The sequence below is a fragment of the Periplaneta americana genome, chromosome 5 (assembly GCF_040183065.1).
Source record: "Periplaneta americana isolate PAMFEO1 chromosome 5, P.americana_PAMFEO1_priV1, whole genome shotgun sequence".
Classification (NCBI taxonomy): Eukaryota; Metazoa; Arthropoda; class Insecta; order Blattodea; family Blattidae; genus Periplaneta; species Periplaneta americana.
This window is the reverse complement of record NC_091121.1, coordinates 20,789,033-20,807,479: the sequence shown is the minus strand read 5'-3', so window position 1 is coordinate 20,807,479 and position 18,447 is coordinate 20,789,033. Positions and strand designations below refer to the sequence as shown.

General features: G+C 34.6%; 2 protein-coding genes across 2 annotated transcripts in view; one reads left to right on the top strand and one right to left on the bottom strand.

The window, feature by feature from the left end:
• LOC138700577 (protein sidekick-1-like) overlaps positions 1-16,010 on the top strand; it is a 309,648-nt gene extending 293,638 nt beyond the window's left edge. Inside the window, exons 8-11 of the mRNA XM_069827159.1 lie at positions 1,506-1,787; positions 3,924-4,075; positions 6,267-6,593; positions 11,293-16,010. Coding sequence (XP_069683260.1) covers positions 1,506-1,787; positions 3,924-4,075; positions 6,267-6,593; positions 11,293-11,376 — 845 coding nt within the window. The 3' untranslated portion in view covers positions 11,377-16,010. The remainder of the gene's footprint in view (positions 1-1,505; positions 1,788-3,923; positions 4,076-6,266; positions 6,594-11,292) is intronic.
• The window catches only part of LOC138699521 (uncharacterized), a 101,736-nt gene continuing 89,976 nt past the window's right edge, over positions 6,688-18,447 (bottom strand). The window contains exon 5 of the mRNA XM_069825476.1: positions 6,688-6,873. The gene's annotated coding sequence lies outside the window, so the exon portion shown is untranslated. The remainder of the gene's footprint in view (positions 6,874-18,447) is intronic.

The window sequence follows — 18,447 nt, the reverse complement described above, 5'->3', positions numbered from 1 at the left end:
GCACTTTCCACAAAGGGATTTCGGCAGCAAGATAAGCTTTACACAAGCCGAATGCAAATTGAGATTTTCGACTCGATGTTGCAATTACTGTTGGAAGCAAAGAAATCTTCTTCCCAGTAGCCTTGGAAAGTGCATTTTTGTTTGGTTGTACTGAATATGTTGCGATATGAAATATTTCTTTTCGTAGTTCACTGACTGCTCACATATTTTGCATGTAAGTACTTTACCGTCAGTACAAAATACGTCGGCTCAAAAAATATTAACGTAACTTTGCAATTTACTGCGTAAAGGAACACTGAATTTCGGCATCTTGCTGCTAACAACGTCGCAATAAAAACTGAAAGAAAAATAACCATTAAAAATAACGTTAGACCAGCGACTCATTGTTGCCTTGTCAAATAAACACAAGCGATAATTCAAACGCTTACTGTTATACATTTTTGCACGGCAGCACTCATTGTTGCAAAGAGAATATGAATTGACTGAAAGATAGCCTTGCTGAAAGACAATAATATACATTCGGTGAAGTCACTTTCATTGTAGCGGTTATAGAAATAAATAAAAATATACCTGTAGGCAATTTTTAATAATAAATAGGTTGGGGTGGAACTTATAAATCCAACCTTTATCCGTTAATTTTACTACAGAAAAAAGCATTAAAAATTTGTTTAAAAAAAAAACAGAAAGATTACCCAACTGAATTGTTGTTTAAACACTTCAAAGTTTTCAATATTGAACAAATGTATTATTTTATTAAAATATTTTCATAGAAATTTTTATAACTTAAGGTATATACATAAATATAGAACTAAAAATATGAATTATCTGCGTTTGTGTGAACCAAAATGTAAAACCAATGCAGTTTTTTATCATAGCATGAGTCAAGGTCCCAGATTATTAAACAAATTGTATTCCAATATTATTTTAACCACGAATCCTCTCCAAATTAATAAAACAAATTGTATTGGATTTATAGTTTGGGTTTAAACATATTAAACACTATTTAATCTGTATTCACTCTCAGTTTTAATTTTATTTTTGTCTGTATTGGAATCCCCTCCTGAGCACGAGTCTTACTCATTCAGGAGTGGGCTAGTTTATCTTTCCTTGTATTTATTAACTTGTATTCATTTCAAACTTACTAGCAATAAAATAAATGAAAATAAAAAATTAATAAATAATAGATAAGTAATCAAATAAAGGCAAAAAAAACATTTATTTTGTAAATTAGGCATTTATATTTAAAAAAAAAGGCAGAAAACGGCAACATAAAACTGTGACGTTTCAATCACAAAGGTATAGTTCGTACAGCTTTCTTTCAAAATGAAGATAGATTTAACACATTTAAAAAGACATTCTGCCAAAGTTCCGGTCTCTGGTAATAGCTAAAGAAGCGACACTTATACGAACAAATTATTGAACACTATTGATTAGTGGGGTCTGGTATCTTTGAACCTACACTGTGATTTTCTCGTCATGAAAAGCGTCGCACTCTGGTGTTGCAGCTGCCACGCCAGCGATCCTGCAGATCACGCCGATCCTGGGAGTGCTCATAGGAGTGGTAACGGCGCTAGTGCTGGTGGCTGTCATCATCGTGGTGGTGATGCGACTTCGCGGCCACGGGGACGACGACGTCAAGGAGCGTGAGGATGGGAGTGGCAATAGCGGACGTCGAGGAACTCCGCCAGGGGGCGACAAGTCCAGCACCATGCCCCTCAGCAAGGACACCGACGAGAGCATCGACAGCATGGACGAGAAGAACCCCGACATTATCCCTCAGAACAGCGGTGAGCTGGTCGTCTCATATTTTGCCATTCTTTTACAACTGCGGTTAAGTTGATTGGCATGATTTTTAATACACTCTGACAATATTAATGTAGGCTACTTACAGTATATAGGCCTACGTGATTTATTTAAACTTACCTGTAGGCTTTAACATTCTCGGTCGTTTCGGATTTATTTTCATTAAAGCTGCTCGAAAATCAGGAACAAAAATCGTCATCTTTAAAATGATCAGAGCATAATCTGCTTGTATCAGGGTTGAATTTATCTTGTCTTTTGCAGGCAATTACTCATTTTTTCTAACTCCTAAATCTTTAGGAATGGTAAAGAGAAGCAACTCTTTATTTTTATCGTTAGAATTGTTGCATACCACAACAGCACACCTTTGACCTGGCATAATGCATTCAGAACAACATAAACTCGAAAAAAACACGAGATACTGCTTTGAAGCTTTAATATACAATATATGTCATACAATTTTGTATTACATTACTCGCCTGAATGTGCATAATTAACGAGCATGAAGGACGTGTTCAATATGTCCACCTTGTTGGCGTATTACCTCTTCGAGATGAACCCTGATGTTTCCGACCACCCTACGACACAAGTCCTCTGTCATTCTCTGAAAGAAAGTCGTGATAGCAGCTTGCAGTTGCATTAGATTTCCTGGTTTATTGCGATAGACTGTCGACTTCAAATATCCCCATAAGAAATAGTCACAGGGATTGATATCCGGGCTGTGTGGCGGCCATATTGAACCAACCTGAAAACGTTCTGGATATCGATGGGACATTACACAGGGCCCAAACTGTTCATGCAGGAAATCCAGAACAACATTTGCTGTATGAGGACGAGCTCCGTCTTGCATAAACCATTGTGTCTCCATTGGTAGCCTTGTTGCATAGAGTTGCGGAAGAAAATTATTTTGCAACATGTCCATGCACTGTTAATAATGTCGTTAAAAAGAAAGGTCCAATGATTCCATGACTGGAAATCGCACCCCACACATCTACTTTTTCACCATCATTTTCAATCTTGTGCACAATATTAGCAGCTTCTTTCGCCCAAAATCTGACATTCTGCTTGTTCACACAATCGTTCAGATAAATGTACTCTCCATTGGAGAACCACGTGTTGTGAATCTTGGCATTATCTTCTTCAAGACTCCAAGCAGCAAACTATACTCACGATTCCTTGTCATTCGCCGTTAGTTTACGCAGCACTGCAATTTTGTATAGGAATAATTTCAGATCAGCATGAAGTATCCTCTGAAGAGAACGACGTGAGCTGCCAAAATTGGCAGAAGCTTGTCTGTTGGATTTAGCAGGACTTCATATCAAAACCACTCTCACTGCCTCAATATTCTCCAGAGTAGGGACTGGGACGGCATGAGGTCATTTCTTCTCTAAAACATTGCCATCAGTTTCAAATTTTGCGGCTGTCTATACACTGTCTGTCTGCAGGGAGCCCACCTCGTACGAAAATAAACACGAAAACGTTCCTGAGTCGAGGCTACACACTCTGTTTCCTCGTAAAACAACACCGTCTTCACTTTCTGTTTGAGGGTCAACTGGCCCATGTCTGCCATGTTTCAGAAATCTCAGTGGATTGTACAGCGCATGCACGACATTGATAAGTGCTGCCTTCTATTGAACCATACATGGATTAAGGCTACTAGTCACAAAATTTGAAAGTTTTAAACCCAAAATTAAACGTTTTATTAGATATTTTCAGTGTATGACATTTCATGCGCCACTCTGTATAAACTGTTATTCATTCCAAAGCTACTTGAAATCACGCCCCTATTTGCCAGCTACCTGATAACGGCTACAGTACAAGCTTAATAAAAACATTAACGAATCACTATACATGTATTAACCCCTGCTGTAGTGGTCAGACCTTTAACCTGTCAACACCTCTTATCAGTTTCACTACATCCCCACTCCCAGCTTCCCCTATGATATCCCATACTGTACAGTTATTTTATTGTACTAATTGTTGTATCATTCAGCACAATAATTTCGTCACTACACGAATAGTAGAAAATTTTCTATAATAACCTATTAAAATATATTTAAATCATGACATATTTTTCATACAGTAAATTCAAATATTGACATTGAACGTGTTTTTTATTTCAGATACAGATTACCAAGATCCTGATGAAAAGGCATTTGAAAAGCTGAATAATGCTCCAAGCAGAATTTATGCTAACATGACACCACGGCTACAATCACCACCAAATAATGGCATGTACGAAAACACCAACAACATCATGAACATCCCAAAAACTGTAAGTAATAATGATAAGAATCTTCAGGTCATTGGCTTCGTGAGTTAATGTCCTTCAAACCAATCTCCTGTTGAATTCTAATCATGTGAGCATTATCATAACAACTATTAAGGTGAGATGAAAGATCAGATTTTGAAATCAATTCGAAGTTTAATTTAAATTTCTGCGTAATTTTGTATCTAATTTATTAAAAAATTATAACTGTAAATGCTTTTAATTACTTTTTTTTTCTCATCCCGCACAATTGCATACAAACATAAATATTTCTAAAAACTTTTATAAACAAAAAATTGTGGGTTGGTGTGTTTTGTAGATAAATATTTGTTTCATGAGTTTACATCATTGCTGAAGACTGTAGATCACGGATGTATAAGAAATAACGCTCTAATGACCTTCGATGCTTTTGTGTGCTACCCGGCAACAGGATTATGCTGTACAAATAGGAGTGACCAAAGGACAAGGGTGAAAAAAATTAACATTATGAAGTCGAGATGCAATAACTCTTTATGTTTTTGTTTACACATTTTTAATAAATGCAATACAATTAATTCACAGCAGAAGATGTTATATACGATTTTGAATAACAAAATGTTCCATGAATATTACAATACGGATTGAATAACTTAAAATAACTGCATTCAAGTAGGTATACAACTTCCGAAACTACTGGAGTATTATATCATTTTCGTCATAATATCTTTTTCATTCTCCTGTAACTTCATCCCTCTCCAAATATGTTCCTAAACATCTTATTCTCAAACATCCTTAACCTTTGTTCCTCTCTCAAAGTGAGAGATCAAGTTTCACAACCATACAGAACAATCGGTAATATAACTGTTTTATAAATTCTAACTTTCAGTTTTTTTGAGAGCAGGCTGGATGACAAAATCTTCTCAACCGAATAATAACAGGCATTTCCCACTTTTATTCCGTATTTAATTTCCTACCAAGTGTCATTTATATTTGTTATTGTTGTTCCAAGATATTTGAATTTTTCCACCTCTTCAAAGAATAAATTTACACCCCAACTCTGGCTACTAGCAACAGGCATCTATAATGAACACCGATCAAAATACCCCTCATTTCTCATGAAAACAAAAACTGAATAGACTATTCAGTGGACTGTAGTGGACTTTATGTTGTCAGCAAACAGCTGGATACATTAAGAAGATTGACTGATTGAAAGGATAAATTTCCAATTTTTATATTTCTATTTCGTACAATATTCTGGTCACGGGACATAATCATATACTTTGTCTTTTCGTGATTTACTTCCAAATCTATCTCTTTATTTGTTTCAAGTAAAATTCTCGTGTTTTCCCTAATAGTTTGTGGATTTTCTCCTAACATATTCACGTCATCCGCATAGACAAGCAGCTGATGTAACCTGTTCAATTCCAAACCCTCTGTAATAGCATATTCTAGAGCAAATTTAAAAAGTAAAGGTGATAGTGCACTTCCTTGCTTTAGCCCGCAGTGAATTAGAAAGGCATCCGATAGAAAGTGGCTTATACTGACTCTGTTGTACATTTCACTGAGAGTCCACACATGTGGAGTAACAGTTGGCACGTCTGGCCACGAAACCAGGTGGCCCGGGTTCGAATCCTGGTCTGAGCAATTTACCTGGTTGAGGTTTATTCCGGGGTTTTCCCTCAACCCAATATGAGCAAATGCTGGGTAACTTTCGATGCTGGACTCTGGACTCATTTCACCAGCATTATCACCTTCATCTCATTCAGATGCTAAATAATCTAAGATGTTGATACAGCGTCGTAAAATAACCCACTAAAAAACATTTCACTGAGACACATTTTAATTAATCGAACTAGTTTCTTGGGAATAACAAATTCAATAAGAATATCATATAAAACTTCTCTCTTAACTGAGTCATATGCCTTTTTTAAATCTATGAATAACTGATGTACTGTACCCTTGTACTTCCATTTTTATGAGAAGCTCTTTAAATTAATAAACTCAATACCGGTATGCAAATTTTATGGGTTGGGCCATTTGTGCGCTGAGCGTCTCATATAGCACATACATAAAACCATTCAGAATTGAATGGGGATTCTTATTTTAAGAAAAACTGAAAAACTATTTTTAGTCAATTTTAACATAGTTTCCTTAATAATGTCTACTGTACCGAATTGTTGTTATGAAGGATGCCTCACCACTTTCTTGTCCATTTCAGAACGATGAAATAACATACGCTGAACTGTCTCCAATGTACGGCACATCCACACTAAGGCGACAGCAGCCGCACCAAGAACCCACAGTGTACGCGCAGATTGATGTGACGAAGAAACTGGTTCCAGTCACAACTTCAGCGCCAGAAGGATGCCATCCCTCGGCACTCCCCCTGCTACACCACCCCCACCTGACTGCCTATCAGCAGCCCCTCCACGTTCTGCAGCAGCGCCCTCCTAGGCCCTGCGACGAGTCCCTCCCCGACCAACAGGCCGATGTAGAGACGCCTCTCATCTCTCGCCCAACGTCGACACCACATAGAGAAAGCACGGTATAAACTAACCCTTCTCCCGATACAGAGTTACCAATAGACTGTTCCAGTGTTCTTGTAGAAGTACTGCATCTTGTTGTAGAATAGTTTTACCTGTTGTATCCTGATTAACAAAGTGCCAATGCATCGTGTCTCGTGGTTGGTGTGAGTGTGTGGGATGTATCCGTTTGCTTGGTGCTTCCTGCCTGCGATGGGGTTCAAGGTGCAGAATGTTGAAACCAATAATTTTCTCCAGCCATCTTTCTTCAGTTATGATTTTCATCAAAATAATACTTCTTCACTGCCGAGAAAAGTAAGTTGTACATCATTAAGTTTATTTCTCTTCCTTTATTACGTTTCACCTGGTTTCTTATCCTATAATAATAGCACGAACTGATAATATGTCACACTATAAGAAATTATATTGAGTCTATGAGTGTACATTGCTAACTACCTGAGAACAAATAAACTGCTTTCTTGATGTGAATGCCCTAGAACCAGATGGGTAGGCACAGACAAAAGGACGAATATTTACCGAATACAATAGCTGTTATGTTTTGATTTTGATACATAAGTAAAGACAAAGAAGTTACTAGTATATTTTTTTTTTATAAATATAAATACCTAATACGTTTTGTTTCCACTGACAAACGTGATAAAATTTAACAACTTCAACAATCATGTAATTACTGATTAACAATAACTTCTTTACTGTGTTAATATTATAAAAATTATCTGGCTAACTATTTTCGATGTGGTGTCCGTCATTGTCCGAAGCCTAGGCGTCGAAAGTAGTCAACCAGGTAATTTTTATAATATTAACACAGTAAAGAAGTTATTGTTAATCAGTGATGAAATATAACTGAATCTGTAGCTATTTGCAAGTATTCTATTTAGGAGAACAGTAAGTAAAGTTAGAAGCATACAACGAGACATAATATGTTCCATGAATTATGTTTTTCTTTCGAAACCTAATCTCACATCAATTATCATGAAATCATATTTATTGTATCAATTCTATTACTACAAAGAAAGTAAATTTAATTCAACATTGTACAAAAATCTTTTGAAATTATTATTGAACCATTATTATTACTTTATTGACGATTATATGAGAGACTGAAATTTCATAACTGTAGTAGGCCTAGCTACTATAACATCTGACAAGAATGTCTAATATGAAACTATATTATCGTCTATAAAAGATATACAGTATATATATATATATATATATATATATATATATATATATATGTATATATAGTCGACTTGGTTGGTGAGTTGGTATAGCGCTGGCCTTCTATGCCCAAGGTTGCGGGTTCAATCCCGGGCCAGGTCGATGGCATTTAAGTGTGCTTAAATGCGACAGGCTCATGTCAGTAAATTTACTGGCATGTAAAAGAACTCCTGCGGGACAAAATTCCGGCACATCTGACGACGTTGATGTAACCTCTGCAGTTGCAAGTGTAGTTAAATAAAACATATATATATATATATATATATATATATATATATATATATTTTCTCTAACTTTAAATCTGTGTCCATCTCAAGTACCGTACCGATATCTGGTTAGATTTGAAGCCTTTTGTGCCATAGGTTATGTTGTGCCATTTAATGCTGAGAACATAATAAAGATACATTAACAATAAAGATAATAATTTGCAATCTGTCGAATAATATTGCAGGTTAAATTTCGTCCATCTGTTAGTTTACTTTCCACAAGATCATGAGAAGCAAGAAATCAATTTTACCATCAGAAACAAGGCACAACCTAAAGGCTAGTAAGATAATTTAAATTTTTCATCATCTGTAATAAAATTATTCTAATAACTGTCGGATGTTTTTACCTATTAGAAAGTTCTAGTGATTAGTTTTACTTTATATGAGTCACAAATAATACAAGTAAAAGTTAATAAATAAATTATTTTATATACCGGTACTTATAATCTTTCATCACTAACAAAATACCAGTAGTACTGGTAAAGCCTATACTCATAATATAAAAGTGTTTCTAGAAAAGAACATATTTCAATGCAAAAATAATCTATTCTCCCTTTCTATAAAACATTTAATGTTCACATGTTATAACAACATACATGATTAAGTTCAATTAAGAATAATTTCTTAGGAAAGACTTTTTTCATTCTGATTTTTTACAAGCTATTTTCATAACCTTTAATTAACCATCCTTACATCAGAAGAACATTTTCCCTGAATAGGTAGATTTTTCTATTTGCACCCAAGTTTAGGGTACAAGCTATTGTGATATTATTTTACTTGTTATTTTGTTATTTAGAGCATGGCTTGCTGCATAATGTCAGTCTGATCAGTATCCATGCCACAAGCAGCTGTGTTATGTAATACTCAAACGACAGAAATTATTATATTACCATGACGCCATCTAGATTAGCTTGCTGGATTGAATTAACATTAAATTCAATTCAGTTAGAATGTCCTGTTTCCCTCCCCCAGTTCAAAAATAGTTATCCACATTGTTTCAGCCAGTAATTATTTTACAAGGCTACAGGGACTGTAGCATAACCTCGACCATTTGCTTTTTTTAGTGTCAATATACTAGTAGAAATTGCATGCATATTTATTTCAAAATATTTTATAAGCGACTTGCATATATCTATGATAGAGTTAAACCATACGGAGAAAATATAGACCTACTCCTTTATGCTCCTAAATTTAATGTTGTGTATAGAACTAAAATTAGGTGATCTTTATGCAATAATTTAGTGAAGCTTTTACGATAAATTTGTCTGTCTTCCTGTCATGAAATAAATTATGATAAATATCTGTTAAGAAGTAAGATGGAATTTTTATAAGTAGTTCTACTTACCAGTATTCGGTATCTGGTATCTAATGTTCAGATAATTTCGAAACCACATAGCCTGTAGTTTGACCTAAACAATATCTTTTCAACTTTAAGAAAAAGAAAACATTAAATAAAAATAATGTAATTGTACGTAATTTATTTCGTATTTTATTATATTAAATTATTAACGAAGAAAGATAATACAGTACTGGTACCAAATATTAAGAGACGGATTTTGAGTTGCAGTACCTACCGGTACCGGTATTTTCCTAAAAAAAATAATATACGAACATGTGTTTTACTCACAGTAATCACAAAACTGAAGCTCTTTCTTTATTAGAGAATAGACTGTGGAATAATTAAAACTACCAGTATATAGAAGTGAATGAGGAAAAGTTGTTCCTATCCTTCTTAGATAATTTTTTTCAAACCAGTGGAGTTTGATTCTTAAAGTGGGCTCAATGATTTTGCTACATTCCTAATAATAAACTTCTGAGCTCAACATAGCCTACACGAACATTCCCTTGTAAATCACTGGCATTACTTGCTTTTTTTTTTGTTAGTTGTGGTTGAAAATTGTTTTCTGAAGTACGGTATTTAGAGAACACATTAAATTTTCGTGAATAATTAACAACACAATAATAAGCCGAGTTTTGTCACTGTTGTTTAGTCAACTGTCTGAAGACAGATCTGAACCTCACAAGTGAATGATAAAAATAAATAGGCTACTATCCATGACAGTAATTTAACAACAGCGAAATAGAACATTTATTGCCTAGTTTGGCTGTGACTTCATCAATTACATTATAGCTAACATTCCAAAACTTATACCGTATTGATTTTCTTGTTTGAAATAAAACTCTTTCTCATTATATGACATGTAGAGAGAAAATAAAGATTGTATGATGCAAAACATTTATGTACTATATTATACCAGTATGTTTAAGTTTTCACGTTTTCAAAATTCCTGATATTAGGGAAGTATTTTGGAATGCCATCTGTCTGTTTATTTCTCCGAGTACAACCTTTTCGCCTAGAACAGCCATTTTAAACTATTGTACCATGGCATACTAGTGTGCCATGAATGATCCATTGGTGTGCCGCAAGAAAATGAAAATAATAAAGGTTATCGTAGCGAAAATTGTAAAAATAAAAGTGAAAAGAGTAGTAAAAAGTGAGTAACAAGAGTCAACATTCCTAGAAAGCGGCACAAATCAAGATTCAGTAAACACATTCCCCTGATGGAAACCACTGTTTTAGATTATGTGAGTGTGCTGTGGAATTTTAAATTACAACATTAGTGTGCCACATGTTGAAAAAGATTTATTTTTCAACTTGGCCTAGAGTATAGGACGAATTTTGTTCAAATTCAGTGGACTTATCATATATTTAAATCAATTAATCCTAAAAATGTACACATTAAAATAATATAATAATCTTTACCGATACATAATACATAACAGAATTTTATTTAGGCCTACTTATGTAACAATTTCAAGTATATTACACTTTAAAATTAATATACATATTTATATACCATAATCCTGAAGCATGGACAAAGATAGTTGAACCACAGTCTACTATATACAGTCACGAAGCTTGAGTTTTGAGGGTGCTAGAAACAATAGACTGTGATGGTACTATTTTTCATTGCCTGTCATGAGGCGATATTAGCGATCCTAGTGGTGAGCAACTACCTAATGTTTGCATATTTACTACGTATTGAGCTTCGCGACTGTATATACTAGACTGTGGTTGAACTTCCTGAAAATTTTTCCTCATTTTCTTACTCTAATATTTTAAGAAAGGTTGTAAAAATATGTTGTTTTGTTGTTAGGCCTACATATTTATGTGATGACAATGAAATGTTTCAATAACTCTGTTGTATGCCATCAGGTGGGACATCAGCATCCCATGACGGAACCAGGAGGGCGAATTCCCACATCCCAAGGTCCCCGTGTGACCACTACAAGGTTCTGACTGTCTAGCTCAGAGGTGTGAGATGGATCTTGTCGAAGCATGGAGAATGAAATTGATACAATAACAAACAAGTGCAAATGGAGGAAAAATTGGGTTTTATAGAATACTGTGCAAAGAAGCAGAATTTTTTTCGCAGTGACCATCAGTCAATTTAATGTGTATATGTAATTTGCGTGTGTGCATGCATGTGAAAAATGTTCAGTGTTTTTACTCCAATAAGGAGTAGAAAATAAATGAATTTTTCAAGAAAGTCATGACAAGATGCATCAAGGGGCATAAAATATAATTACCCATTACCTAACATTACAATGGCAATGGCCTGTTTCTGATATTTCTAATGATGATTCACAGAGAAGTTTGAACGTTTAACCTCAATTCATTCGTATCAGATGCTGACAGCCTGTGTGAAAAGTGTTTAAGAAGGTGAACTGAATAACAGCTATAGATACATTTTCTAATTCCGGTTTCATGAAGGAATGAACGTGATTTTTTCAGGAATAGACCTGTAAGTTTCAGTTTTTCAGGAATTTAAAGTATCATTCTCCGAGACTGTTACTTTTTTTTTAAGAAAGAGGAGATTAACTATTTAGAGAATTAGTCAATTTGTACTAAAAAAGAAAACAGTGATATTTGTAACCTCGAAACCTCACTGTCATTTGTATACTGGGGTTGAGTGAATTTGTCTTTGTTTTGTACACACCGACGAAACCAATCAACTCTGAATTTTTATATTCATCAAGCCTAATGAATTGACAAGTGAGATGAAATATCTCTACTTTTTTCCAGTGTGTTACAGAATGGGTGGTTTAAAATGAATGAAAGTTCCCAAGAAAAAAACTTAAATAAAACAATGTAAATGCTTATAACAATCCATTTTCTTAGACATTGTCTTAAGGTTACAGTTTTGTTTATGGAGGAATGTGCAAGTGGGGATTAAAAAAAAATACGCGTTTTTTAACACTAAAATCCTGAAACATTATCTCTGTCATGGCATTTAGTAAGCTTACTTTGGCAAATATTTCCTTCTATGTGTGTTTCCAAAGAACCATGTTAGTTTAGTCAATATAATTATGCGACTATGAACTCAAAAATCATTACAGTACTTCTACAACTGATTGGAGTCAACCCAATCTCCTCATACTTCCGTATAAGTACTCTGTGACAATGGATTTGTCGATAAACAAAACAAGAAAAGTACAAATCATCACGTGGGGAAGGACAATAAAATTATCCATAGGCTCTTCTCTTATGGCAAAGAAAACGTCCAAATAATCTGTATCAAAAACCAATTCTAAATGTTGTGTAATGTATACTATAACTTCAAATAATTTACTAATGAAATTATGTCTGGTCACAGTGCGAAAAGTTTGAGAATCCTGAATATTCTGAGTACCTTCATTTATGATAAAATTAATAACTATAACTGTCCGTGCAATTTATATAATATAAAGTATTTACTGATATAACTGTGTATACAATAAGGATAGGGTTACCAGATGTCCGGATTTCGCCGGACATGTCCTGCTTTTTAGGTGTATGTCCTGCGTACATTGTCTTGCTTTTTAATTCTACTGGACATAAAAATACTAATTTTCGCGCGATGTACATTATAACATAAGTGATACTTACGCTTTATCACAGTTCGCATTCGAATCTACATTACCGAAGAACATCGAATGACAACCATGATCTAATCAGCAGTGGTACTTCGATCCAAAGACGTTATATGGCTTCGATCATGGTAAAATATCAGTTATAGGATACGGAAGCAGCTTTTGATTATCGATTACTGTACTTCCAGAACTTCCGTAAAATATCAGTTATAGGATACGGAAGCAGCTTTTGATTATCGATTACTGTACTTCCAGAACTTCCGTTTTCTACGAGCATGTGAGTTTAAATTCATGTGGCGAATCTCTGTAGTGTACCAGCAACCAACTAATTAAAAAATAAAAATTTATAATCTACATATTATTACTAATAGTCTTGTATCAATTTTAGTGTACACCAAGTTCAACAATTTCCATTCTTATCAGAATTATTCAAAATTAGTGTCACATTTTTTTGTCCTCCTTTTTTGTGGAAAATCTTGCTTTTTCAGGATAATTGTTCTGATTTTAATTTTTTACTTCTGGTAACCCTAAATAAGAAGTTTTGTCACTTATGCATTGGTGTATACGTTATACTCTTACTACAGGCAGCTGTGTTGGCTATATTTTCTTTTTGATTAATGTTTATGGACATGCTTAATATTGTTCAGTTTTATTGCTACTACCACTACTACTACTATGATGCTACATCCCGATATTGGGTCTTGGCATCCTGAATCAAGCCTCTTCAAATCTGCTTATCCAGCATCTTCCTTTTCCAATTCCTCATTGCTAGAATCTTCTTCGCATCCTCTTCCACAACGTCAATTCATCTGTTCTTTGATCTACCTACGAGTCTCTCGTCTCCAATAGTGGTATATACGATTTTCCTTGTGATGCGTTCATTCCCCATTCAATGAATATGTCCAGCCCATTGTAGTCTTTTGAGCTTTATTATTATGGAGATACAAGATTCTTTATAGAGCTCGCATAACTCATTATTATATCTTACTCTTCACACATTATTTTCCTTGACTGATACCGAAATACGTCATAGGATCTTCCTTTCAAAAGAGTTTATTGCAAGTAGTTATATTAGAAGTTTGGCATTATTTGTTATATAATCCTGAATTTTATATCTGGGATGCACTATTCTTTTTAATATATCTGTAGCCTTTTTACATAAGAAAAGTGTCAGAATAGTATTTTCAAATAGGATCACAACAATTCTTTTACCCTTGTCTCTTTCGTTTTCCCATTATTTCAAGGATCAGTCTGCTGATCAGCTCCAGATAAATTGTATATTATTTTATTTTTATCTGTCAGCATAGTTCCAACTTAGTATTAACTAGGTGTGATGGTCCCAGTACCTCTGAAAGAAAATACAATTTTAATGACATGTGTGTATTATTACTAAATGGTTTGCTAATTTCAAGGAATGGGTCCTCTTTCAATGCGAAAATTTTCTTTGAAGTGTACTCTGAGAGGCAATGAAATACTGGGAATACCTTTAAAAAGGTGACTTGGAGACAATAACACAACTACTGAGATCTAATATTTCAAGGATTTTAAAGATAAGGAAGGATGATGATAATGATGATGATGATAATGAAGATTATTATTATTATTATTATTATTATTATTATTATTATTATTATTATTATTATTATTATTACTATTATCATTTCAGCTTTGAAAATGAGAAACATATAATAAATTCAGCCAGAATACTATGAATTATTTTTATTATACTTTTCATTGTCATGTCTGGCTTTATTAAAATATTTTTCATCAAACACTTCTTCATGGTACTTTCCCTTATAGTTTAATTTGCAACGTGCAATGAAGAGAAACTTCTGCCATCTTCATTGAGGAGCGAAGTTGAGTTTTATTTTGTCTGATTAAATTAAAGACTCTCTTCTGTCGCATTACTATATGATAATGTCATAACAAATTGTACAACTTTGTATAACATATCATACCTTGGACCACCAATAGGCCTACAGTTCAGTCATTTCTAAAGATTGTTCCACACTTCCTTAGAATCGGAACTATGGAAATTGTTTGTTAAATCTTTCTGTTTATATTTTTTTTTAAATCATAAACTGGTCATACAAATAATTCGTATATTATTATTTGAGAAGTGAAGACCATCTTTATATCTATTGCAAGAACACTGAACTTGGTCAAGGTAACTACCCATATTATTTACATTCGCAAATATGATATCACAAACAACTTAATCGTTGAATGGCAAATTCACTTGAAAATACTTGATGAAAGTAGAAACGAACCCCCCCCCCCCCCGAAAAAAAAAGTATTCACCTGACTTTTTTTAATGTCAAACCAATAAACAGCTCTGAATTTTCTAGTTGATTAGCTCTTTTCATGTTAACACTTGTAAGATCAGTGCATCAGTTTTTACAAACTGACAGCAATTTATGCAGCAAATCAAACTTAAAATCTTTTTAAAAATATATGCATGGTGACTCTTTCTGCAGCGTCAAATTGAAAGAATTAAACATAGGCAGTACACCCTGGAAGAAGAGTAAATAAACGTCTGTCATGGGATTATTAAATGAGTTTCGAAGTCTCTGTAATACTTTAAATTAAAAATTGAAATAAACTAAATGATACAAAATAGAGTTTCATACAGCACCTAGTTGACCTGGTTGGCGAGTTGGTATAGCGCTGGCTTCTATGCCCAAGGTTGCGGCTTCGATCGTCGATGGCATTTAAGTGTGCTTAAATGCGACAGGCTCATGTCAGTAGATTTACTGGCATGTAAAAGAACTCCGGGACAAAATTCCGGCACATCCGGCGACGCTGATATAACCTCTGCAGTTGCAAGCATCGTTAAATAAAACATAACATTTAACATTTACAGCACCTATGAAAAAAGCTGACAAACCGGATGTGCCGGAATTTTGTCCCGGAGTTCTTTTACATGCCAGTAAATCTACTGACATGAGCCTGTCGCATTTAAGCACACTTAAATGCCATCGACCTGGCCCGGGATCGAACCCGCAACCTTGGGCATAGAAGGCCAGCGCTATACCAACTCGCCAACCAAGTCAACTAGGTGCTATATGAAACTCTATTTTGTATCATTTAGTTTATTGGCAGGCAGCCCTAAATGGAATTGTACCCAGTTACAGCTCATGATTTTAAAATTGATGTATGTATGTATCCATTGCCTACTCACTTCATAACGTGATTCGGGTTGGTTTTAAAATTGAGGAAGGTTGTAATTGAGCACACGATATCTTTTGTAAATTGTTCGGGACCAAGAGAATTGTATGTTTATTTATTTGTTTATTCCCCTATTTATTTTCGTAAGTGGATAGTTAGAACAGTAAAGTTATTTATTATTATATCATACTGCCCATCACTTGGAAGAGAACGAAAATGACTCTCAGTCTTCTTTTTTACCCCTTATACAGAGGAGAGACCCGAAGGCTTGCACTACAGCCTGAGGCTTATTGTGCTTACCACTCCTATTGATGTACTGTTATTATTTCGGCTGTATGAAGAGCCTTGTCTTTTTTTAATAACACATAAACATAATTGAGTGAGTGCTTAAAGAACTGTCACAAGTTCATCATGCACCAAAGTGTCACTAGGAGCATAACTGTCGCGTCTTATGGTATCATAGGCTCAGTGCTATCATGCTAACTCTTTCTTGACCATACGCCCTACCCCTTATTTTTCTCCCTTCAAATATATTTTACTCTCCTCTCTCTATCTCTCCGACCGTCATTATGGTTCTTTCAATATTAAAGAAGAAGTGAAAATATTGTTTGCTTTACCTTTTAATAGTAAAACAACAAAGCAAAACTATTTCACACACAACAACAAATACTACACCCAAACAGAAGGATTGCCAATGGGATCACCCATATCCAGCATACCGGTACTAGCAGAGATATTTTTACACAACATAGAACAAACATACATACTCAACAATGAACACAACAAGTATGCAGACAACATAATATACTGGCACAGATATGTAGACGATATACTCATACTATACAAAGGAAACAAAAGACAAATATACAAACTACACCAATACATAAACAAATTACACCCAAAACTTCAATACACACTAGAACTTGAAAACAACAACTCCATAAATTTCCTAGACATCACCATAACAAAAATCGACAACAAACACACCTTCAAAATATACAGAAAACCAACCACCACCACCACACACATACACAACACATCTAACCACCCCACACAACACAAACATGCTGCATTCAGGACAATGGTACACAGATTACTCAACATACCCATGAACCAACAACACTACAATGAAGAAGTGAACACAATCAAATACATAGCACAAGAAAACGGATACAATCCAAATATAATAGACAATATCATAAGGAAGACAAAACAAAAACTTAACAAACACAAAAATACACAAAACACAACACAAACACAAGAACACAAGAAGTACATCACACTAACATATGAAAACAAAAGCACACATAAGATTGCATCTTCATTCAGAAAACAGAAATACAACATAACATACAGAACAGAAAACACACTACAAAGACATCTCAACACACAAAAAACACAAACAAATAAATACGACCACACAGGTGTATACAAACTCAAATGTAATAGTTGCGACAAGTTCTACATAGGACAGACAGGCAGATCATTCCAAACACGCTAGAAAGAACACATTAAAGCTAGGAGGACACAATACATCTACATCTACATACGCCGATCACATAATCAATACTAACCATACATACAATAACATAAATACGGACATGGAAATCCTACACACATAACCCAAGAACCAAAAACTCAACACACTGGAACAATATGAAATATGCAAACACACTAAAACACACCCTGATCAAATTCTCAACACACAGATCAATTTCAGAACACACGCACTATTTGACATCACATTTCAACACTTTTCAACAATCGAAAACACCCACACAACAGGCAGCGAAGTTCGAGATGACGCCGAGATCTAATAAGCTCTGAGGATGGTGTGAAGAAGCACCGAAACAGCTGTAAGCCGCACATGCTTACACAATTAACATGAGTAAGATCGCCATTTAATCAATTATCAAATTTTTTTATATTATAATTATGGTTTTGGATTCCAGCGTTGTAGAAATGAATCATTTATGTTTATGAACATCAAAGAAGATATATTAGGAACAGCAAGAGATGGTCTTCTAAGATCTGTTCAGATCTCCATGTACAAAATTCAGGCATTCATATGCCGTATGGCTCCATACGGAAAAAATTTTCTCTTCTCCATACGATTCATTAAAAAACTGTAGGTTCCCATGTGGCATTTGGCTTTCATGACAGCACTGCATAAGCTGGTATTTCTCTTCTTCTTCTTCTTCTTCTTCTTCTTCTTCTTCTGTTAGATGTTTCCGTAATTTCGGGTCATCCTACTTAGCCTCCTCCAGATATCCAACTTCTTTCTCTCTCT